The sequence below is a fragment of the Ambystoma mexicanum genome, chromosome 8 (genome assembly GCF_040938575.1).
Source record: "Ambystoma mexicanum isolate Mex_15411 chromosome 8, UKY_AmexF1_1, whole genome shotgun sequence".
Lineage (NCBI taxonomy): Eukaryota > Metazoa > Chordata > Amphibia > Caudata > Ambystomatidae > Ambystoma > Ambystoma mexicanum.
The window spans coordinates 301,189,316-301,215,627 of NC_090929.1; the positions used below are offsets into that span (position 1 = coordinate 301,189,316).

A 26,312-nucleotide genomic window follows, 5' to 3' on the forward strand; every position below is an offset into this window, starting at 1 on the left:
AGAAAGTGGTTCCACTATTCTGCAGGTCTGGTCCTCAATTTCAGATGCTTGTCCATTTTTGGGCATGGGTTGTTGAGTTTTCAAGTTGCACTTAACACTACATCCTAGGCCCATCATCCTTTTACGCATCTTATTAACCTATGTCCATCTACTGCTCTCACTCCTGTCCATCTCGGCCAGGCTTCTCACTCATGCACGCACCACCAGTCCACCTTTCTCGGGCTCCGTCACTCATTGCGGTACTTGCATACCCTGCTCACTATCAGCTACTGCGCCCACCCTGCCACACCATGGGTTGCCACCTGCTAGTGGCTAACGTGCACAATCAAGATGCCTCCACCAACCAGTACCTCAATGACCCTGCTCTCTGGCAGGAACACTTTACAAAGAAACCTACACCAAATCAACCTTGATCCCTCCATATTAGAAACAAGCAATTAGGATCCAGGTTCTGTCACGTGAACAGGTGCACTAACTCTTTGGCTCGCACCATGCCCAAACTCTCCTCACCTAGTATCAGCCCCCTTGCCATATGTACTCCCACCACGATCAACAACCCTAAAACTGCATCCCCAGTAGCTGAAGTTGTACAGATCAATGGCGCACTTAGCAAAGCCAGATCGGTCACTGCCCACGCACTTGACATTGCCGACCTTATCACAACCCAAAAGCTTGACTTTATTGCTATATCCAAGACTTGGTTACATGCAGCATCTGGACCTACACTATCTCTCGCCATACCTCCAGATTACAGTATTACGCGCTGCGACCGTAACACTGCTCAATCTGGAGGGGGTGGAGTTGCCTTCATCCACAAAAACTCACTTGGATTAAGAGCTGTACCTAATGTCAATTTGGAGTCTGCGGAATTGCTCTCAGTCAAGCTACCTCTTACGCCCAACCAAACTGCCACCATACACCTACGCCCCTTTACTTACGAGTCTGGTGCACGTAAATGAATAAACAAACAAACCTTATTTACAGACCACCCAGCCCAGCCTCCTCCTCTGTTGATGAGATCTCTACCTTATTACTAGATAAATGCAAAACTAATTCGCCAATCATTCTCCTAGGAGACCTCAATTTGGGCTTCCGTGACTTCTATGACCCTACCGCCACTGACCTTGCTAATACTCTAACCGCCTTCGGATTTACTCAGCACATCCAAGAACCTACCCACATTAAAGGAAGGACACTTGACTGGCTAGCCGATACCAATTGTAACATCAATGTACTCCGCAATGCACCTTGCGTATGGTCAGACCATCGTATCATTACCTTTAAGATTGAAGTATCCTCACGTCCTCTACCAACAAGGGCTCTGGCCCTCCCTACTAGAAACAAAAGGGACATAACTAGAGAGAAATTACTCCCTCTCTTACTCCCCTCCCTTAACAAGGTCACATATTCCTGCTCCGTTCCTACAATCCTAGCAGACACCTACAACCAAACGATGTTCTCAGCTTTAAACTCTATCGCCCCCATTAAACTGAGAAAGCCTAAACCACACGTGCACCTTAACTCCTGGTTTACACCTCAGTTAAGAGTGCTCCGCAAAGCTAAACGCTGCGCTGAAAATCGTTGGAGAAGCCATCAGTCAGATGCTCACAAGGATGGCCTTATCCTAGCCTCACTTAACTACAAAGAAGTCATCTACCATGCCAAAAAAAAGAGTCTTAATAATCACATCTTGCAAGCAGACTCGAATACCAAAGAACTATTCAAAATCCTGAAGGAACTTGAATCTCCTGCCACACCTCCTGACACATGTATTAAAGATTGCAAATGGTGCGCCAATATCCAGACAGCCTTATTGAATAAAATCTCGTCCCTCCAATCTAAAATTAAAGATACACAAAACGGACTAAAGTTGGACAATCGTCAGCCCACTGCTATAATGACTGTTCCCTTGGCTTCACCTAAGCTCAAACCGTTGGCCTTCTCTCCACTGACCATTGCTGAAGTAGGAGTCATCATCAATAGAATTAAACCTTCCAATTGCCAAGTTGATTCCTGCCCTGCTTCCATCATCAAGGAATCGGCTCATGACCTTGCCCTTTTTATAACAGCCTTTACCAACTCATCCTTTAAATCAGGTATTGTTCCTGACAATCTCAAGGATGCTTGGGTGATCCCATTATTAAAAAAACCTTCTTTAGACCCGAGTATAATTACAGGTCCATCACAACTGTCCTGTTCATGCTCAAAATACTTGATTGTGCGACCTACCTGAAGATTCAAGACTATTTGGAACTTAACCTCCTTGGATTAAGACAATCCGGCTTCCGTCCCAGGCATGGGACCGAAACGGCTCTGATAGATCTGAAAACTCAAATCTAAGTCCTAAAAGATAACGGCAAATTAGCCTTGCTACTACTCCTAGACCTGTCTGCGGCCTTTGATCTGGTCAATCACAAAATCTTATACCAGCACCTCCGCTCTGTCTCCTACTTCTCCGATTCAGCCACCGTGTGGATCAGCTCCTTTCTCAGCAATAGACACATGAGGGTTTTTCTCACCATCAGCAGTCACTGACCTCGCCCCTACCTAATGTGGGGTCTCTCAAGGCTTGTGTGTGTCACCTACACTTTACAATGTGTTCACCAAACCACTCTTTGAAGTTCTTGATTATCTGGGTGTCTTACACCAATTATGCTGATAACACCCAGATACTCATCCCCATCACAGGTGATCACATTGCGGACACCAAGGCATTGAATGAAGTATATCTGGTAATCCAGGCTTGGATGGCCCAACACGAACTTTGCCTCAATGATGATAAAACAGAGCTCCTCATCCTGGGCTCCTCTCAACGGCTTAATAAATTAGATCACTTGTATCAGTCCATCATTGATGGAAATGTCATTAAAGTGTCCAAGGATACTAAAACCTTGAGCATCTATCTCGACTTCACTCTGTCCCTGACAAAACAAACCAATGCCGTAAGATCAGCATCAGCATATACCTGCAAACTTATCGCAGCTTGCAGACCTTTTCTGACCACCCCTAATAGCATCACTCTAGCTAGAACGCTTATGTCTAAGATAGACTACTGTAGTGCCCTTTATCTGGGGACCAGCCAGGCCAACCTCAACTAACTACAAATCACCCAGAATAACACCATTAGAGCGTCCTTAAATATTCCAAGAAACCAACATATTTCCAATATCAGGGCTAACCTGCATTGGCTCCCTGTCAAACAGAGGACTGCACTGAAAACACTTGCCCTTACTCACAAATGCTTGACTAACAAGGCTCCCCCCCCTTCTACCTATCCAACCGCCTTTCCCGCCGTACCTCCTCCCGACCCCAAAGAACTGCTCAGACACACAGCCTCTATGCACCGAGACTTAAACTCCAAAAAGCCGGGGCGTGAGCTTCCCTGTTCTGGCCACTAAGCTTTGGAACACTCCAGTCCACTATCAGATCTGAGCCCCCATTCAATTCCTTCAAACTGAAAACGAAATCATGGCTTCTCGCTCAAATCTGATTCAGCCTTCTGCTTGTAGCATTCACTTCGAGTTATCTGCCTCCACTAACTTCGTCTCGCTTAATGTATGTTCCTATGACAAACTGCCCAATATGATTGGCTATGTAACACTATGGTTTTACTTACCTCTAATTATGTCTATTATAATATACCTTACATATACAATTTCTTGTACTATACTGTAATTTACGCTATGTTGTATATTTTGTATATGTTGTTCAGTTCTGTAACTTTGCCTATTAAGTTTTCGCGCCCAGATGCCTCTGGGCCTGGTGCCCGCTACAAATAAAATAAATACAAATTGGAAGTCCATGTTCTGGGCGTTACAATAGTTCTGAATGTCAAGTGCTTTTTCAAGCTGGTTTCCTGGAACCCTTTGAGTTGTTGCGTGGTTTGTATTGGCCAAGTGGCTAACATACGGTGGGTTTGAAGGTTCATAATTTACTCCTTCAGAGTGATTTCTTTTTGAGCAGTTTAATTGTGCGTTGATGTTTTGCTGCATAGCTGTTACATATCCTTCCAAAAAAAATAATTTTGTATGCATCATTGCAGTGGTGTGGTCTTTATTGCCTCGTATAGTTTCCCAAAAGGCGTCAGCACGATGGGGACTGCAGACATAATAGTCAGCAGGTCTGGTTTCTTCGAAGGGGTTTCTTTGGGAAAAGCAGATGGCAGTTTGCCAAGTCTGCGACCTCTCGCTGGAGGGCTGAGAAAAGGATTATCTGCTCCTACTCTCATTGAGGGAATATTTAATTATTTTCGAAGAGATTGGGGCTGAGAAAGCCTTCTGGATTCATGATCTTTTTGTTGGGTTAAATGAGAAGGGTCTTGCACTTTATCACCAAGCGGCTGCCATGGCCTTGGGTCTAGGTAAATGGGATCTGTGGTACGAGTTAAGTTTACCAAATTCTGAGAAAGTGGTGCTTTCTCAGGATCCATTTGCATAGGTTTAATAGAATGGAAAGGGTTTGGACTGTCTGTACAGAAAGGTGGACTTTGACCCCGGTTATCAGATGGAATATTTTCAACTGGATTGAACGACTCATTCTATTGGACAGAGATGGTGGATTTTTATGTTCCTCGTTCAAACTAGTTGCAGATCGAGGTTGGTGGAGTTACTACTCGGTCAGGGAATGAGGGCAGAAGATCTTGCTCATATGGGGTCAACAGTGTATTCTTCTCAGGATCTTGGCCAAGTTTGCAGAGTTTTAAAGATGGAGGCGAATCCTGCACGGCCTCGAGAATTGCTGCGTCCAATAGTTCAAGACTGTTGTGTTTCCGCTTTCCTTGTCTTTTAAAAAAGTCCTTCAGGCTAGTAGAAAGGACTGTTTTGGCGAGAGATTCTTTACTAGAGTGCTCAGGTTCTTTTTGTGGCCGTATAATCTCAACGTGTTTTCCTCCTACCGTGTTGACTTGTTTTCACAGCGTCAACAAGTTTTGTTGGATTTAGCGATTGTCGATTTCGCAACACTTTTGGCAGGTTATTTGGTGTCATTTCTTTTTTTTGTTTTCCTTACTTGCGGCGATGCGCTTGTTTCACTCGATTGAATCTTCTCGTCAAGATGGTAACCTGACAATTTCAAAGTTGGGGTTTAAATCATATCTGCACCTTGGGAGTCTGGTTTCACAGGTACCACTGCATCGGCAGGGTACAGGTGACCCATCTCACTTGGCAGGCTCCGGCCAGTAGGGCAGCTTTGCTCAGTGTGCACCTCAACTGCGACCAAGATTGCAGCCGATTCCCCATTCCGGTTACTTGGCAGATTTTCCACCACACAGCTGGCGGGGCCATAGGCAACGCGATCTGCTGTGTTCTCTTCCCAAGGTGGAGCGACTCCCGTCTCACCACCGACTGCCCCCAATGGAAGCGTGGCTGCCGAGTTCCCGGTCCTCTCCTCCAGGCTAGCCCAACCGCTCAAAAGCGAACTCTCCACCGCCCGTTCATCTGAGGGGGGGGGGGGGGGGGGGGCGTCATCTGACATTCACCGGAGGCTGCTCGGTCCTCATGCTCATCAGAGGCGGGAGGCGGTAAGGACGCCCAAGTCGGTACAGGTGACTGGCTCAGAGTCAGATGAACTCTCGGGTCATTCACAGCGTCCAGAGTAGACGTAGGTTCTCGAGATGGAGTCGTAATGTTTGACTCAGAGTTCCGTGATGAGTAATGTATCTTTCAAAGGTTGAGAGGTGCCTGAAATAATTGGAACTGCCTGTGCTTCGGGGCGTCGTGAAGGCTGGCGGTGGCAGGGAGTGATGCGGGTGCCGATACCAAGCAACCTTTACTTGCAGGTCGGGAGGGAATTGTATCCCGGTGGAGACACGCACTGCGTAGGTATCTTATTTCGTCATCTGCTGGCACTCCCGTCGGTGAGGTGGTTGATTCAAACACTTCTGAAACCATTTCGGCCTTCAGACCAGCCGAGCACTGCTGAAGACTGTGTTCCCCTCAGCGTTCGGCTCCGTGGCCTTGGAGAGTATTTGTGGGTCCTCCCACAAGCAATTGGCACAGTAGACAGACTGGAAACAGGAGCCAGAAGCAAAGCGAGGACAAAACGCAGAGAAGACTGCGTTCCCCTCCCATATAATATAATACCTCAAAGAATGTTATGCGAAAAATGTTCACAATATAATGCGAAGTTCAGGAAAACCTCCTGAAAGTACAATGAATGTGCCAGAAATTGTGTTCAAGTGGGGGAAGGATGTTTGAAAACTTGGAGGTTGACCAGACATTTGTAAAAAAAAGGCTGTTGATTTGTCCCACACTGTATGAGTGGCAAACAGAAAGGCTGGTCCCATACAATGCATTAATTGCAGTTAAGTTAGGAAACATGAACTTGCACTTTAAGTTGCTATTGGTCTAACAATACATTATTAAACTTGCAGCAAACTATAGTTGCAATTTATGCGTAGGTTGAGTTTGACAGACTAGATAAGAGTTCTTCAGCTTAAGACCGCTTTAGATAATGAAGTTCAATATCGCATGGAACATATTTACGACTAGACATTGTGAAAGGGAGATCTATGTACTGTGCTCTAAATCATTTTGATTGCCTTGGGTACACACCTGAGCGAATGGAAAGCCTTTTATGCAACTTAGATAAGTTTTTATCGAGAAAATGACAGACTAATCACATTCCATTACATTGTACGAAATGAGCAGGCTTAATATATCACTATGTAAACACCCTTGCCACACTACAGACCATCTTCTACAATGAACCAAACCTTCTAAAACCAACAAATAGGAGGTTTAAGGTAGACATAAGTATTTGAAATTCTTTCGCATAGTTTTGGCATTGTTTCTGTCACAACTGGAAGTAAACTAAATTGTACTACTTTGAATATTGAGCACACAATCTGTAAGCAGGGAGGATACAATGGTTACAGATCATTAACATGGGAAAACAAGTTCTTATTCTGAGAATCCAACCTGGACTATTCTCAATGCAATAGTGCAAACTCCAATATGTGCACCGACAAGCGTACTACCTACCCCAAATGATCTTTCAATTCAGTTGACCTTGACATATCTGAAAACGTAGCCAAGCATTTTTGTAGAACAGATTCAACATGTGTTGACAAATTATATTGGGGTCTCTACCATCCTGTGCTCTAACAAATTTTTCTTGCAACCCAGTTTACTGCACATAGGTAGGACATTACTTTGTGCTAGTTGCTTTCTAATTCACAGCCTCGGTATTCCCGAAATAAAGTATATCTGGTAAAGTTAGAGCACTACACAAGAAAATACAGGCAAACATCTGATGTGCCAAAGAAGCACATAAATGCACGTATTGCACTTTATGACTGCTACTTGGAAGAATTCTTCTATAAGCATCAATGTGCAGAAATTCTTAATAAGGAACTAGAACTACACACCAAGTTTATCAATAGCTAAGACCTAATAGCAACCGTGGAGCAATATAAAGGTCTGAAAAAATTGAATGAGTTTGACAATGTTCAAGGATAGTCTTATCCAACATTTAAAATAATTCCAGACTACATGGCAATGGAGGAATGTATGATGCAATTAAAAGATGTTAAATGATGCAACTCTAACACAAACATTTCAGCAGTGGGTGGACGCAATCACTGGGTATTTCTTTTCAGTAAACTTTCAGAATTAGTCTAGGAAGATGGCATACTATTTTACAGGAATTTGTGTTTTGAAAGTCAGTACTTGGTATATGAAAGGAGTATGAAAAAGTAAACGTGTGTGGAAAACTATTACCCCATTCTGCCTTCAAGGAGCCAATAAAGCACAACAAAATAGAGCTTTGAGAGGTATTGTAGGTTTAGTAGGCATACCACCACCCAAGGGGACTAGCTCGCAATTTATTAATAGCCAAGAACTTAACCTGAACAGACAACATGACAGGGATACGAGAACAAGCCTCATCACAGAAAAATAATTACAACTCTAAAGAAGTCGTAAACAGAGGATATATTTAAAAAAAAAAAAAAACATTGCTCATTTAACTTAAATGAATCAAAAATCCTTATTTATATGATGGACCTGAATGGGTCAACATTGAAATAAAGTCAGTTTTCAATTGCAGTATTATGAAAGATGTTGGTTAGCTTCATAGACTTGGCATTAGATTGTACAAGTTCAAAACAGAGACTAGTCTCTGAAACAAGCACCATAAATTGATGAGATCATATCACCATGGATTGGTGGGACTCTAGCAAGAAAACAAACAGTGTTCAACTGACAAAGATACATTAAAAGTGGCTGTAAATGTGACTGAGTTAAGAGGAGACATATCACTATTTCCCTGAACTACTTGCTGTACACAAAGTGTCAATTACATTTACGTGAGAAATCATTACTCTACGATTTCTTTGCTGTACCATAATCACCGATTAATAGTGATGAAACGATGCATCTTTTCCAACAAATAAGAACTAAGTCAATCCCATCATGGCAAAGCAGCAGCAAACCGCCAACTCCTTCACCAACAGCCATTACCAAAATATATCTGTTGAAATTGTTGATGAATGATATATGATATAACACGCTTAATACCCAGAGGTTTCTAAGTGCGGACCCGGGAATCGAACCTGTGTTGCTTCATGTTGTCTTGCTTCCAAAGCAAGCACGTTGCCCCTGAGCTATCCTCCCGAGACATGGCAGAGGAACAAGCTTTGCATAAGTCAAAAGACATTCAGACATGCAAAAATCTGGCTGAGGCAATCACCCAAAAGATTCAAAAGGTGTATAATAAAATCCACTTAGTGGATGGTTAGGTATTCCAAAATAGCCACCGGTGGATAAGGAGGTGAAGTCCTTAGCTCCGTTCCAGGCAGAAACTTCAGCAGGCCATGCATCTGCGAGTCGGGAGCTGGCTGGACAACAGGAGACATTTGGGAGCTGGAAAAACTAGGGATAGACCCTGGTTAGAGTTAGCCGAGGCTTCCATGCCCTCAGAGAAGGAGCGCTCTGCTGGCTTGCAGGGCCACTCCCAGGTGCAAGAGGGGTGCCCGCCAGGGGCGTTGAACGCTGCTGTAAGAGAAATTGACTGCGAGGCAAGCTGAGAAAGATATTTAACCTATTGACTGTGCAGATGTAAAGGGGGTACACCGCCAGAGACCCAAGTGTGGAAATAGGTGGACAGCGTGGTTGCAACCCCTCAGATGGCGAGGAGGAACAGTGAGGAGAACGCCTTTCTGTAATGGCATGCCATGTATGACTCGAAGTATGCATTTAAGCTCCCTGGTGGTGTAGTGGCAACTACAAGGTCAGAGGAGGAGGAGGAGTCTAAGCCAAGTAGCCTGTGACTTGGATGGGAATAAAAAGCCTGTACGAGGGTAAGGAGCAACAAGAAACAGACCAATTCATGGTTTCAATGGTATGAGTGAAGATGCCGTCATTGGCTAAAGGTGAAACTATATATGCGCCTAATACAAGGGAGGTGACATTCTTGCGAGAGGTCTTAAGTTAGCTGGAGGAAGTGAACAGTACTACCCACACGGGTGCTAAAGAAAAGTTTTGAAAATTTGACAATGCGAGATGTATGGCGGATGAAGAGGGGACAAAAAGGGATATACGTGTTTCTCACATATATAATCAATCTTTGTCAAGAATAGATTATGTATGGTTAAGGGCCAAATTAATGGGGGAAAGGCAAGAAATAGAGGTGGGATCGATACCGTTGTCGGATCATGCCCCCTAACGATTCAGATGAGAGAACCGTGTGTGGGGCTGTGGACGTTCCAAAGGGAATGATTGCACAACAAAGATATGGTAGAGGAGATAAGAGGCAAAATAGAAGAGTATTTTGGGGAGAACTTATTGCACTCAGAACTTAGCTGGAAAAACAGAGGGCTAAGATAGAAGGGCATCTTGAGGCCCAAGTGCGAGATACTCAAATGGCAATAGTTAAACACAGGATGAGGGCTCTGTCCAAAAAAATGGAAGGAATTAAATAGTCAGCTGAACATATTACAGACTAGAAGAGCAGAGAGCGCTTTATTGACAACTACACAAACATTTATATCCGAGCTAATAAAGTGAATAAATTGCTAGCCCGAAAATTGAAGGGAATTGAGGCTGCAAAGCTGGTACAGCAATTATTGCAGTGAGATGGGTCGATAGTAACGGAAACAGAGGCAATAACGGAAAACGTTGCTCAATTCTATGAATCATTGTATGCGTCAAGCCACCCTGACTATCGTGAGATACAGCTCTACATGGGTGTAATGAATTTGACAAAAATAACGGCGGTGGAACGGGAGGATTTAGATAGAGATATTGGAGAGGGGGTGGTTGTGGCAGCAATAAAAGCGTTGCCAATGAACAAAGTACCGGGACCAGATGGGTTTCCGGCTGTTTTTAATAAGAAATGTGAGGCAGCTGGTCCCAAAATTAATGGAACTATTTAATACAATAGTGACAAAGGGAGCTGCAACACCAACTATGTCGGAGGCGAAGGTGGTGGTCTTTGGCAAACCAGGGAAAGACACCGATGAAATGTGGGTCATATAGACCCATTGCCTTATTGAATACTGATGCGAAGTTGTTTACAAGCATATCGGCAGCAAGATTAGAACTGCTCCTTCCGGGATTGATACATGCAGACCAATCTGGGTTTATAATGGGTAGACTTTAGGTAGCATTAGGAGGGTGACCAATTTAATTGAAAAAGTTAATATAAAAACAGACCCCTGCTGTTTTAGTGTCATTAAATACCAAAAAGGCATTTGATCGCGTGGAATGGCCCTTTTTATTTTCCGCAATATAACAGATGAGAATAGGGAACAAGTTTATATGGATGGGTCGGGCAAACTATCAGGCACCCAAGATACAGTAGGCGATTAACGGACACATTTCTTGCAATAGTGAAATGGGTAGGAGCACACGACAGGGGTGCCCGTTGTAGCCACTTTTACATGCTATATATCTGGAAGCATTTTTGCATAGAATCAGAGATAGGGGGATGATATGGGGTATCTCATTTGGCGGGGAGGAGCATAAGACTGCAGCATTCACAGATGACCTGTTCACATGGTTAGACCCGAACAATCAATACCTGCATTGTTGGAGGAACTAACCAACACTGAACGCGTAGCTGGCCTTAAGGTTAATATGGGGAAATCTGAGCTTTTGAAATTGCGATTATCTATACAACAGAAGGAGGCATTATCCTCCTATTCCCCGTTTTTAATTGCAGATGGCTATATTAAATACTTGGGGGTGAACATAAAGAGGATTTCACAGCTGTTCGATAGCAAGTATCCACAATTACAAAAGGTTAAAGGATTTGGGGAAATGGTCTCTGTTACGAATTTCATGGCAAGGAAGGGTAGCTACTATTAAGATGGTGACTCTTCCAAGGGTACTTTATAAATTCCAAGCTCTTTAAAAAAGATGAGTATTTTAATTGAAGGTGTTGAGAGAGGTTAAGATACTTCTCTGGTAAAACAAAACCCCGAGAGTGACATTTCGAACACGGATGGCACCCAGAGATGGTCGGGGAGTGGACCTACCGAATTGTGAAAAATATTACGAGGCTGCACAGCTACGGGTACTCGGGGTATGGTTTATTGGGTTAGCAAGAAACCATAGGTAAAAATGGATAGGGCGGTGGCTGGATGTCCGTTGGAAGGGACGTTGTAGTTATTTAGACAAGATAGGCCTCCAAATACACACATTAGCCAGATACTTGCAGTGGTATTTGATATATGGGATCAGCTGGGGAACAAGAAATATTTTAACAAGAATGGGCAGTGGTTTTGGACTTTTTGAACTGTGACTGTGTTTAAACAATGGTGCCCACACAACTGAAGGATAATGATTATGTAAGCAGAAATTTTTGTCATCAATTCCAACAATCGTATTATGCATTGTTGACTCTGTCCGGGGGTGGGAAGAGAGAGTTGGGTAAAGGGTAATGAGGTTTATTTGAAAATGCTAATGCACATTTTAAAAAATTACACTTAGTGCTTGACACAAAGAAAACCCAAGAGTATATTAAGGCAAAATAGGCTCCAGGGAAACCTTCCAACACACAACAAAATTAAATCGACAGTAGAAAAATAGCTATCTTGACTATAAAGAAGCTAATTTCCCACATATCAAAGATGAGTTAACTGCTCACCTAGCTCAATAAATGCTTTAGGATGGACAAATGAGCAAAGAAAATGTAGTTGCATTGCATACAAAAATGGCCAGCTCATATGGTTTGGACTGTCTTGGAGAGGAAGTGGTAGACAAGGAACGCCTTCTTCAGTAGCGCATAATTTCAAGTAAAAAAATATTCCCATAAAGTGCAGAGAAGGCCTTTTCATTACCAACATATTGGTTTGTACAGGTCTTGTTAGGAAAAGGTAAAAGTTCACATTAGAAAGCTTTCAACTAGATTGACCGATTGCACCTTTTTTGGCCCTTAATTTACTATTTAACGAAATAAAAAATCTTAAACAGGTTCTGGATAAACTGGAAACCTTTATTTGCAAGAGCCATCAGTATAACTTAACTTGCATGGTTGTTCTGGACTATGTTTGCTGGGAGAGCTAATATGTACAGGAAGTATTTTCATACCCACAAAGTAGTGTCAACTACCAGGTCTTGATCTGGCACCAAAATGACAATCACAGAACAACATTTTCCGTTGGACAAAGATTGAACATCGACAGGAACACAGCTCAGTTTTCTGTGAATTCCCATTTTCTCCATGCTGCAATTGTTACGATATTTGTGTGTGGAAAAACAGATGCAGTTCACCTTGTAAATGGTTTCTGAACCACTTAGCATGTAGAGACATGTGGGAGTGTGGAGGAAGCAACCTGTGATAATGATTATCACGCTATTCCAAACTTAGCTGACTGACAGTGAAGAGGATTGGAGCTAAAATATTGATCACAATTAGTGATTTCCTGAAGTTCAGTCCTAATATAGGAACTTATTTCACAACTTAAAACAAATTCACAGTTGCTGAAATTTTATAGAGGTAGGATTTATTTTCTGTAAAAGTACAAATGTGGTTTTAATAATGTAAATATGGAACTTTGAGACATCACTGAAGTCTGTGAATGTTGTTGGAACCACTGTTTTAGGATTAAAATTTCCTTCCAAATGACTAAAAAACTAAAATTCATATTAACAGATATTGAAGATTTATTGGTGGCCATCTTGATGACATCAATCCTACATGCTATGCAACTGAGTAGCACCATGGAAATTATTAATCTTTGGGACGTTCTGTTGACACAAAACCAGTTCCACCTTCTCCTCACCCAAACTGCCAGAAACACATGAATGCTCCCTTACTAATAGGAGGAATCACTAGGTATGCTGGGAAAAGTGGGTGAAGGGGGTATAACCATCTTTGATCTAGATCTTCAAGGAAGCTGATCATAGTCTACTTTGTAAGTAAAACCTATTACCCTAGCTGATACTATGTTTGGGGTCTCAATTAGATTTTGATCTTGGACTCAGATGTGGTGCCCATACCCTGCCACTGTGTGGCTGTTTATTCCCATCTCCTACAGGTGTTCTCTTTAGTTACTTGCACTTTAAATGGTGGTTGGACTAAATGTGGATGTAGGTTACGGATATGGTTATAGTGTAGATTAATTTATTGGTTTTGTGAAGGCACTTACTGATGGAGCAAGGTAGATTTAGGACTTTATTTAGTCTGCACCGCACCCCTTGCTTGGTCTGACTTGAAAAACCTTTCCAACTTTTTTTTATAAAATGCGCTGATTAATGTGTTTTGTTCCTTTAAAAACACCAATAAACAGACTATAGATACTTTGTTTTCTGTTTATTTCCAGACAAAACATTAGGTTGTAGTAAACTTCAACATAACCTTCAGTTGCGATCGCCACACCATTAACACAAGGTCACAAAACAATAAATGGCCAACAGCGGACATTGTAATGAGGATTCCTTCAACATATTGTTCTCCACAAACTAAGTCTTGCTCCCGGCTTGTTCCTTGAATGAAATCTGAACCTATCAAAGCTAGAAATACTGCATATTTCTGAAAAGTAGATATTAGGTGATGTTTGGGGTCACTTTCAAAGTGTCGCATTCTGTGGCTACAGCTTCACCTCCCCTCCTTTACCTAACTTGGCCTGTGCACAAGCTTCTGGGTCCTCTTATAGAATAGCCATTTTAGTCTCCTTTTGTTGAGGCCACAGAATTACGTCAACATTAAAGTGACCTGGTTCCATTTTGGATCTATTAGGCGTTGCCCCTTACACACCTCTTTATATACCTTACCCATACTAACCATCTTTTTTTTTTTATATCAAAGTTTTAGAAAAGGATAAAAAAAAACTAGAGGAAAATCCATTCAGCAAAAGTGAGGAACACCCATTTTGGGAATCCTTTGCTCGGTGGCTAGCATTCATTCAAGGTTTCCCTACACATAATGCCCTTAAAGCAGGTGTTCAAATTAAGACATTTTAAATGCCAAATCCCTCCCAAGAGCTGCTGAAAATAACTGCAAGTCAAGTATATCAATAAAGCAAAGGTTCACTTTTAATACCAAACAGGAGCAGTAACTAAAGAAAAACACAAGCTGTCATTTAAAGAAGCATTTGCAACATTCTCAAAAGGTGGGCCTAACTTGCAAATCAGGTGGCTATGAAGTTGCATGGAGTGCTATACATTTCTACTAGAATCTTGATAAACATTGGCTCATTCTTCAATTTCAACTCTTCTGAAAAGATTTACAACAGATGTTCAGGACCAACCAATCCTTTTCACAATTCTCTTTTGGAGCAACTGTAACACTTTTGAATACACTCCCTTACCAACTCTTATCCAGCTTTCTGTCAGAACTCACTGAGCTACGTTATCTAGCCACTAACTGCATATATTTCTTTACCTTTGGAGGTGTGTTTTGGGCATTTGTTTTAATTCCTCCCATCCTAGAAATGCATTAAGCAATCTTTTCTGAAAATTGTGAAAATCTTGGTTATACCTCAGGCTCCATTCTATAAACAAAATAACAAACATTTGCTTACATTGGATGGCTCACAGTTCATCTTGGCACTGGTAGAGGAATGATTAATGTTCTTAAACATTTCTATCACAGTCCTCTGCTTTAATACTTTGGTCTTCTTTTTTGGGACCAAGCTGTAAGTTCCCATTCTCCTCTTTTTCTTCCGATATACAGCTGTGGAACAAAACAAACCAGAGCACTTTGAAATAAAACCATGGTATTGAAGCAGAAGTCCGACAACAATCAAACTACATTTTTAACAGTCTTTTGTTTGCTATTGGTTGAAGTGCATATAATGTTTACATGATCATACACGTGCATACAGTCTTAAGTATCCTGAAAGCATGTAAAAAATTACAAATCACCACAACCCCCCTTTAAAAAGGTGCTCCGAAATTGTAAAGAGGGACAAAATGCAGACGGACAAGAAACCTGTGATTTTTGTTGATTGCCCTTCATTACAAGTAACATGCTTATTTGCAAAATGTTACAGTAAAAAAAGTATAGCAAAATTAATTGGTAAAATAAATGAATAGGGATATTCAAAATGTCAGGTTTCATTTGCTCATTACTAGAACTGTCAGTGTTAAGATATAACTCTAAAGAGTTATGAGATGTTAGAACAGACCCCAAACTCTCCTTACAACTGCCTTGTCCACCCACAAGGAGATTTCTCAAGCACAAGCAAGGACCAACATAAAAATGGAGAACCAACAGCCCTCTAGTGGCATTCTGCCACTATCTTGAGATTGTACTCCCAGTGAATGGTTGGGTAGTTCGAGGTCAAAACCCAGACAGCAGCTAGTTTTGGTACTAGAATTTGAAAAGGAATACCCAAGGAGTCACTAAGATTGCTCATAATTTATTTCTAATAAGTAGTAACAGTCCATACAATTTGATGCATTCCAAGTTTGTTCAGATTACAATTTACATTAAGATAGTGGCAAAAATAATCTTTCTAAATGAACACTCTTCTGGTCGCCAGAAAAAGTCAGAAAGAACTCCCAAGTTTAATAAATATCTCTTCAGTAATTGGATTGAAACTAAGAATTCTGAAAAAGTATTTCAATGATAAAAGACCACATTTACTTTTGTGAATATGTTTTGTTATATTACTGTGACTGAAGCATGTGACCAGATGACTATTTGGAATATGAATACTGGCAAGACTTGTTCATGGCAGTCATTAACATAGGCGATATATTCAAGTTAAGAATCCATCTTAAGGAGATGGACGGCAGAGTGATGGGCCCCTTCGCATGAGTGTTTGGCAGTCATTCCTGAAATGGACTATTGGGTTTGCCAATACATATTTAGTCATAGAAATAGAAGACATCACTTGTGTGGTATTCATACAAGATTGAAATACAAGTGCATCTAGTTGATTTAAAAATGGAAGGTCTTGTTAATATTTCAAATATGCTGTGAAGTATTGAAAAATGGACTAGTCCTTGGAATGTTTCCATTTGCACCATTATTTCAATGCTCCATTTCTATTGTTAGTGGTATCCACTGAGTCACGGAGGATGGTGCAAGGCCAAATTGCTGTGGCATTGGTCTCCCCCACTGAGACAAATTGAGGTCCTGGAAGATCAATGCTGCAACTACCATCAGAACCCCCTTACTACTACATGCATATGTCTGCCGTGATAAGAACAATTAGCAGTAGACGTATTCAGAAAAAGTACATCACTTTCTGGGAGTGTGTGACACGCATTTTAAGCAATTTAGGGGTTAACCGTTTTCTTTAGCAGAAAATCGTCCAACAAAAAGACCTAATCATAATGTTTATTTCCGAGCTGTGCAAAACATTCCATAAAAACAATACAGTGAAGATAAAATACATGAATACAAATAATGAGTAAAATATTTACAAACCATACCAATCACCTCATCATAAAATGTATAGCAACCATACAAATCCTCATGACACTCCTAAGCAAACGCTTTCTAATATAAAGTGTTGATTTCAAATAGGTTAAAAGACCATCACACATGTTGAGATTCAGCCCATAATAAATAGGTCAAGGTAGGCAGATATTGGGCAAAGCACAATTCACAGAGCAAAGGTCATAACAGAAACACTCACTCTCCCATACGCTGGGCAAAAAAATATCAGGTGGGCAAGGATCTCAAATGGGGCTTCACACAGAGGGCAGGACTGATTGACATCCCCAGACCATGCTGCCACTACTGCACTACCAAGACAGTCAAAACATGCCCTAGGGACTCAGCCCACAATAAATACTTCTGTATTACAGGTGAAATAATGGTCATTAGTCTGCTGTTCTTGGGTTTCAACATTCAATGCTTTCTCTCTTTAACCCAACATAATCGTAAAAGCGACTGGTTAACAATCTTACTTTGCCTCGAGAACATTGAGAGAAGGGTACAGATGTGATTAAATTCCGAAATGTGTTTCCCAACGTGACACAGACACAGAACCTTTCCACAGATATCTTTAGCAATGATCAAGTTTATCAGCTCGTGGGTAAGAGCAGCTTTCTCGTTACTCCATAGCCTAAGCCAGTGAAGGGCAGGCTGCACAGAGATCACATCACCAATTAATCTACAACCCAATTCTAGGTCCGCACCAAATGTCGGAGCGCGAGGACAGCAAGCGAAGAATTCTTTTAAAACAAAATTATTCTCCACTACTTTGATGGAGTCGACATTGGTGTATTCCAACAGCTCCATCCCAAACCTAGCGACAGAGGCCCCATTATCATTGTACAAGTCATTGGTTTAGCTCTGAACATGCCCATTGACCTGAAGACTCCTCCCCATTGCCTGCTTATATCGGGCAGCCAGGTTACTCGCATGGGGAATCAGGCCAAAGTTAGAAGAGAACCTGACCCTCAAATAGTTGAAATTATCAACTCTGGGGATCACTGCACTCTTACAATGCATTGCCCTAAATTTCACAGTGGCCCTCCCTCAGCAGCACGCCATAACAGCTGACTTCCCAGCATTCACCATCAGATCAAAGCTGTTCATAAAGGAAACATTCAGAAATTAGCCTATGCAGAGTTCTCAAGGTTCACGCCATCAAAACAGTATAGTCCGCGTACACCGGCCCCCCATCCACGGCACATCGGGCGAGGATCTCACAAGATGTTCATACAGATCATTAATCTACAGACGAGAAGGGGGCCAGGACACAGCCTTGGCGCACCCCTAAGAACACTGTAAAAGAAACCGTGCATCCCTCACTGGCACCGCTCCCGACGGTTTACTGTGATTTTATGGCTGAAATAACAGACTTACAATTACAAAGTGCAATAAATATTGCCAGAAAAAATATCGACATGCCTTTTACATTGCCCGTTGTAAAAATACCTTTTTTCCCGGGGACACCCTCAAATTTCTCTACCTCTCCTACTCCTAAACTCTCCTTGTCTCCCTCTACTTTACCTCAATTTTAACCAAAATCTGTTTTTTTTAAACCTTTATTTATTAAACAGTAAAGGACATCCAGTGCAATAAATCAAAGCACATCCAAACATCACTGTCATTTTGCCATCGTAACAAAAAAACAAAAAAACAATGTCCATGAAATGCGATGAGCACCAACAAAAAAGAGCAGTTCGAGTTATACAATGTTAGACAATTGACTACGTAAATACTCTTGAAATGGTCCAGAGATGTTTTTAGGTCGGCAAGTCTGCACAACCATTGAGATATAGGTTTCTCCACATTCACAGACATGAGTCATTTCCCTCAGCCACAAATGAAACCCTGTTGCCGCCACAGACTTCCATTTAAGCAGAATACATTTCTTGGCTATCAGGCACCCGAGATTGAATAGCTGTCTCTTTTTGGTTGTTGCCTTCCCGATATCGGCAAATAGATATTTGAGAACTAGCAGTACGGGGAGACATTGGTGCAGTCATCTAGAATCGCAGCCACCTCCTCCCAGAACCGGACAACCGGAGGGCAGGACCAGAACATATGATGTCCATCAGCCTCAGCGGCCCCACATTTGGCACAGTTGGAAGAAGCCGAAGGGGCAAATCTGGCGCAATTTGAATTGAATAAGGCCGTGCCTCGCATTCAACGAGACATCCTTAGTAAGCCTGCACCAGCATGCCCATAAAGTGTCATCAAGCAGGCCGTCTAAGTGCCTCTCCCAACATAGCCTGGCAGTGCCAGGTAGCCCCCGCATGTCCTGGCAATTCCTATATAGTGTGGAGATCAGACCTCGAGTATAACCAGTGGTAACTACTAATTCCCAGGGCTGGCATTCAATAGGTTCTATGGGAAATGATGACCAGTTTGATCTAACTGCAGCCCTGATTCTATAGTATTGTAGTGTACGGGCGGGGCCTCCCTCAGAAATCTGGTAGGGTAACGAAAGTGCCCTCTGGGAAGAGGTCCCTCAGTCATCTCACCCCCAGGATCCCAATCCTCCCTGATAGTTTTGTCATAAGTGGGTGAAAGGCCAGGGCACCTCCATAGGGGGATAGAGCCTGCATATGGCTCAGAGAACTGCAATGTTTTAAATATCCTAGCCCAGGAGTTGACAGTGGTGCAAACCGGGTCATAAGTGCAAGTATCTAGATGTCTGTTAGCAAGAACAATAGTGCGTGAGCAAGTGGGGGCAGCACTGAATCGTTCCAATCCCGTGTGTTCAGGGTGGGAGTGCGGAGCATACCAATGGCTCACGAAGTGCGCCTGGGCTACCTCGCAATACAGTTCAAAATCAGGCACCTGTAGTCCGCCTTGTTCATAGGGTTTAGTCATAGCCTCCCATTTCATGTGTGTTGTATCCGAGCCCCAACAAAAGCCTATTGCCAATGTTCCAAGTTTATCAAAATATTTCCTACAAGCCACAAAGGTATATTAACAAAATAGTAGAGTAACTTGTGGACCACAACCATTTTCAGAAGAGACAGTCGACCGTATAGCGATAGAGGGAGTCTGGACCATAAATTCAGCCTATCAGCAAGTGTAGAAATATATTTCCAGTGATTTTCAGAAAGCAATGTTTGGTGTTGTCGCGAGACAATAATTCCCAGATATTTCAATCTATCCTGCACCCATTTGAAGCCCAGCAGATCTGCCGGCGGAGCCGTAGACTCGTTTAATGGGAATAGTTCCGATGTGTCTTCATTTATGCGGTACCCAGAGAATATAGTGAATTTACACACTTCAAGTTTCGGGCGAGGTTGACTGACGGATTTCTGATAAATAATAGGGAGTCATCCGCATTCAAGGAGATATGAGAAGGGTCGGTCATGCAAAGTCCACAGTGTATATGTCTGGAACGCATGATACAAGCGAGAGGCTCAAGGGAAAGAGCAAAAAGGAGAAGGGATAAGGGGCACCCTGGTTGCGTGCCCCTGGCTAGTATGAATATAGAGGATATTGTAGACCCCACCCTCGCCATCAGTGAGGAGTAAAGTAGTTTGACACATTGAATAAAAAACTTGCCCATGCGCTTGAGGACTGGGAACAAACATTTCCAAGACACAGAATCAAACGCCTTTTCGGCATCTAATGAGGCGGCCACGGCCTGTGCGTCTGGGTTGATTTTTGAAAGCAAACCAAAGAGCCTACGCAAGTTAGATGCTGTTGTACACCCGGGGATGAAACCAGACTGGTCTGGGTGGACCAGCGCAGTCATATGCGGGAGCAGCCTTGACGCTAATAATTTAGCTACGACCTTAGTGTCTGAGTTAATCAGAGATAGCGGACGATAACAGCCCATATTTTCAGGGGGTCTGTTAGGTTTCAGCAGCACCGTTATCAGCGCTTCCAAAATCGAAGGGGGAAAGAGTTCGGCGTTGCAATGATTCCTCCCAGGTACTGAGCAGTTGAGGGGCCAGAACCAAGCTCAGTTGCTTGTTTAGTTCAATCCTGAGGCCAACGGGACCAGGGGCCTTTCCAGAGGGAAGAGATTTGATGGCCTCTATAATCTCGTCATTATTAAGGGGGAGATCTAACTCCTGACATGCCTCCTGGGAAGCTGAATCGAGTCGAGGTAATGCTCCAATTCTGCCGGCGAACACTGGTCTGCGTTGGAGTAGAGCGACTTATAGAACTTGAAGATTACTGTATTTACAGCCTCAGGGGAGCGAAGGATATCGCCCGACACCCCCTGAATTCCTGAAATGTGATACAAGCTCATGTCCCCACGCACCGCACGAGCCAGATGCCGCCCTGGTCTGTCTGCCTCCCCATATCTCCTAGCCTGAGTAGGGCAGTATAACTAACGGAACTCTAGGTCCGCAAGTTCTTTGAACTTCAAGAGATTACCCTTAATACAACCAACGTAACCATCTTCCAAGTTATTCAATTCTACCTCAGCAAGCTTTTTCCTATTTTCGCGCAACATCCCAGAGGCCTTAGAAATTATCTCGCCCCTAACCCATACCTTATAGGACTCCCAAATTGTAGCCACCTGGGGAACCGATGATGCCTTCCTCAGGAAGAATTCCACTGATTCAGTGTGTAAGCCTTCGGAGAGGGCCGTGTCCGATAAGCATCCCGGTGGCATACGCCAGAGGGGCCGCGGTTGCACAGCATCAGACCAGGCAAGTGTCAATATGATGGGAGAGTGGTCAGATAGGGCATGAGGTTGCAGTAGTCTGATTTTGCCCCAGATGTGCAAGCCCGTCTTCTCAACATGCCCTTTGATGGTTCGCATTGGTTTGGCAGCAAAGTTGACGAGAGCCTTGAGAGGTTGCAGACCTCAAAAGCAGCTACCAAGTCTTTGGGCGCTACTGTGCGTCAATCTCCACCTTTTTGTCATAGGGGACAGCAATGGAGGGGGGCGGGGGAGTTCCTTTCCTTACTACTCTTTTGGTAAAGCGAATGGAGCCACTAATCAAGGGGCTACCACAAAAGTACCCAGGGTGAACGGGGGAAGAGGTGCCAAAGCCGCTCAGGCAGCTGCCTCTTTGCCTTCAGGATCTGCTGCAGCTGCTCCAAAACAATTGAGGCCAGGTCCTATTGTTCGCCGGTTGTGGGCAGACTGTCTCAGCATCTAGAAGAATGGCGAGCCATTAGTTCGGATACGTGGGTTCTGGAAACAATAGCCCACGGCTACTGCCTTCCCTTCCTAAAGCGACCTTGCGACAGTCCACTGGGGAATCTCTTTGAAGTTTCCGGATCCGCTCCTTGTACAGGAAATCTTGACCCTGCTGGAGAAAGGCGCTATAGAACTAGTGCCTGTGGCGGAGAGGAACAAGGGCTGGTATTCCCCATATTTTTTGATTCCCAAGAAAGACTGAGGACTGAGACCCATCTTGGATTTACGTTGCTTGAACAAGTTCCTCAGGAAGGACAAGTTCAAGATGGTCACTCTTTCTCGGGTCCTTCAGGCCCTTCGGCTTCAGGATTGGGTGGTGTCTACGGACCTACAGGATGCTTATTTCCATGTGCCCATCCATCCAAAGCACAGAAAATACCTGAGGTTTGCAGCTGGCAACTCACTTTCAGTTTCAGGTCCTGCCATTTGGATTGACCTCCGCCCCAAGGGTCTTCACCAAGCTAATATTGGTGGTGGCAGCGTATCTCAAGAAGGGGGCGGGGGGTTCACGTCTTCCCCCTATCTGGACTGGCTGATCTGGGTGTGTTCTCCCGAACAAGCTTTGGATCATCTCAGCCTCACCAGCCGATCCCTTCACAAGCTGGGCTTCTCCATCAATTTCAACAAGTCCCATAAGACGCCTTCCCAGCAGCTCCGGTACATCGGGGCTGTGTTGGACACGTCCGGGTGGGGGACGGGGGGGGGGGGGAGGGGAGTGCTCGCCTCCCAAGGTGAGAGCTCATCACATTGTACAGATGGTCAACAAATTCCAACATGCCCGTTGTCTTCCGGCTTTCAAATTCTTAAGGTTGCTCAGACTCATGGTATCCTGCATTTTTCTGGAGCCAGAGGCCAGACTGAGAATGAAATCCCTTCAATGGGCTCACAAGATGCAGTGGTCACAATTCTCAGGCAAGATGTTGGATCCCATTCAGATTCCACTCTTGGTCTCGCAGGATCTTCTGTGGTGGGCCAGCAAAGGGAATCTGATGAAGGGGAGCCTTTTTGGCATTTGTGGCCGGAGGTGACAGTGGTGACAGACGCTTCCCTCACAGGATTGGGAGCTCACACCAACGAGCTGACAGCCAGCGGTCGTTGGTCTCCGTCTGAGTCCAAACTCTGCATAAACCTTTTGGAGCGGCTGGCCATCAGGCTAGCCCCGAAAGCTTTTCTGCTTTCTGTGCGGGGGGGACAGTGTCCTGATCATGACGGATAACACAGTGGCAATGCAGTATCTCAACAAAAAAGGGGGGGAGGGGTAGAGTCACTCGTGCTGTGCAGAGATTCGATGCAGCTCTGGTTCTGGGCGATACAGCAGTGATTATCACTTTCTGCATGCAGTTCATCTGGCTAGAAAGGAGAATGCGGCGGCTGATCTCTGGGCAGGCAGAGCCCAGTCTTCCACAAGTGGGAGTTGGCTTAGGAAGTCCTTCAGGAGATCTTCGCCCTTTGGGGAACCCCTCAAGTGGATCTGTTCGTGACTGGTGTTCAACGGAAGTGCGAGAGATTTTGCTCGAGGGAATTTCCTCTGAGGAGCCTTAGTGGAGGCGTTTTTCGTGGATTGGTCATTCCCACTTCTATACACGTTTCCTCCGGTCCCTGTCATTCCTCAGGTGCTAAGGAGGTTGCAAAGATTTGGGTCCCACTTGATCCTCATTGCTCCGATTGGGCCAGGAGAGCTTGGTATCCGGACCTTCTAGAAATGTCCATCTGTCCTCCACGCCGTCTTCCCCACAGAGAGGACCCTCCCTCCCTCCCTCGAGGAGGAAGGAGGGCGAGGAGCTTCACAAGCTTCACGCTTGGTTTCTGAAAGGTTGCGATCTAAGGATTGGGACCTCCTGGATGACACGCTGGAGGTGTTTATTTCGACCAAATCTCTCTACGGTTGTCTTTGGCGTAAGTTTTGCAACTGGTGCAGAGGAAACAATGTTTAGTTTCAAGCGCTCGTCTGAGGAATGTTATTATTTTAAGAATCCTTTGATTTTCCCAATTTCTAAAAGGGCTCATGAATGTGTTCCCACCGTCCCCTTTTCAGGTGCTAGTTTGGGATCTGAATTTAGTCTTGAAATTCCTGATGGGTGCTCTGTTTGAACCTCTGCACTCTTGTCCTTTGAGACTGTTGTCTTTCAAGGCTGTGTTCTTGGTTGCAGTTACATCTGCTCACAGAGTGAGTGAATTGCACGCACTTTCATCTAAGCCACCCTTTACTGTGTTCCACAAGGATAGGGTTGTACTGAGGGTACGTCCCTACTTTCTACCTAAGGTAGTGTCTGAGTTTCATCTGAGCCAGAAAGTGGTACTTCCTGCTTTCTATCCTCCCCCCCCCCCCTCATCCTGGAAAGGAAGAGGAGCGACTCCATAGGTTGGACCCTAGGAGAGCTGAGAGCTTTGAGCTTTTATATTTCTAGGATGTCTAGGGTCAGAGTGGACAACCAACTTTATGTGGGGTACACTGGACACTGATTGGGCCAGGCTGTTACCAAACAGACCTTGTCCAGGTGGATTATCTGCACCATTACTTGAATGTTAGATTGGCGGGCAAGGACCCTCCTGAGGGATTCCAAGCTCACTCCACTAGGGATGTGGCTACATCCACAGCCCTGCAGCGGGGAGTTATTAAGAATATTTGTGATGCAGCGACATGGTCTTCCATCCACACCTTTTGTCAAGCATTACTCCCTGAATACACTTCATGGTCAGGATATGGCCTTTAAAGTGGTGCTTTATTCTGCCATCTGTTTGGGTATTCTAAATTCTCCCTCCTCCATTCACTGATGCTGCTTTGGGAGTCTGTCAAAGATGTGGAATACGTTGGAGGACACAATCCATTCTAAGAACTAGTTACTTACCAACTGGTAACGTTCTTTCGACTGGATGTTCCTCCAACGTATTCCACATCGCCCTCCGAGCCTGCCCCTCTGAAGAATTTCCTATGCTTCCAGCTTGCGTTCCCTCAAGGCTATGTGCAGTGAAGCAGGCATTGTGTACTAGCATGTCACACGTTATGGGGGGGGGGGAAAAACACAAACTGAGGCTACGGGCGCCGTGCGTCCCATTTATAACATCTGGTGACGTCACCCTCGACGGAGGCCTTCGAGGGACATCGACCCAACGCCATCGACACCGGACGCCCTCTGACAAAAAATGTCTGAGGCAGCACAGCTGTGGACATTACATGCCAAAGATGTGGAATACGTTGGAGGAACATCCAGTTGAAAGAACGTTACCAGTTGGTAAGTAAATAGTTATTTTCCGCCTTAAGACTTGTCCAGGCGAGCTGGATACTGTTCTGGTTTCCAACTAGGCCTACCACAGATGGTATAATTAATTACAAATGACCCTCCCCTACATATGTTAGGCAGAATTATATTCAGTACCCTTTGGGAACACTACACACAATTAAGACTACAAGTGACAGTACAATTTCACCTTTGGTACAAGCCTGTACTACAGTTATAGTGGTAGCAGTAGCGGAGCAGCCAAACTTCTCAAGCGTAAGTGAGCAGTACAAGAGTTACACAAAGGGCAGCAGTTATTATGGTTCAGACAAACACTGACTCAAGGTTTCTAAGTAAAATAATATATATTTACTTATCAGTTGTATAATAGTCCACCTTTCTAAGCAAGTCAAAAATCACAATCATAAATACACCACACCACTTCCCTTAAATTCCAGACAAGTTAAGCTCACAAATGATGTGGGAGCAAAATGGCACTCCAGCAATTTAAGAGGGAGGGAAAGACAAAGTTATAAGAAATTAGGCAAAACAAACAGGTAAGTAATCAGAGCAATAGAACAAGAGAGACTAGAGTGAGGTGATCAGATAGAAAAGGCTTAGGGCCAAAGCCAATAGGACAAAAGTCTTTTGCTCAAGATCACACAGTTCAGGGTAGTTTGCGGTAAAGTTCGTGGCACAGATTCCGGACGAGGTTGGTTGGTAGAAAAGTTAGTTCAAAGAGAAGAGAAGGACAAGCCCTCTGATTGGAAAACGATTTCAAACACTTTCACTGCGGCTGACCGAAACGGACAATCGGATTTGCACAGTACCTTAAAACGGAGAGGGAGCTGTAGCTGAGGCGGATGTTCCCGGTGGTTCCTGTAGGCTCACGGTTCCTGAAGCGACTGTCGGGCTGACCCGAAGTAGGAAGACTGGAGGGTCCTGCGCCACGCAGGGAAGAAACCAGCAGCAGAGCAAATCAATGAATAAAAGGTGCGCTCCTTAAAACCCAAGCAGGGTCCGACCTTCTTGGCTATCCGGTCCACTGTAGCTCTGCACAGCGAATTCGACCAGAGGAGGGGTTCTGGCTTGTAGTTTGGGCGAACTGGCTGGTCCCA

General features: G+C 44.0%; 1 protein-coding gene across 14 annotated transcripts in view; it reads right to left on the minus strand.

The window, feature by feature from the left end:
* The window catches only part of EHMT1 (euchromatic histone lysine methyltransferase 1), a 2,375,011-nt gene that overhangs the window by 1,546,589 nt on the left and 802,110 nt on the right, over positions 1 to 26,312 (minus strand). For all 14 annotated transcript variants that reach the window (XM_069609714.1, XM_069609713.1, XM_069609712.1 and 11 more), the window contains one exon: positions 14,966 to 15,117. In XM_069609714.1, the coding sequence (XP_069465815.1) occupies positions 14,966 to 15,117 (152 nt within the window). The remainder of the gene's footprint in view (positions 1 to 14,965; positions 15,118 to 26,312) is intronic.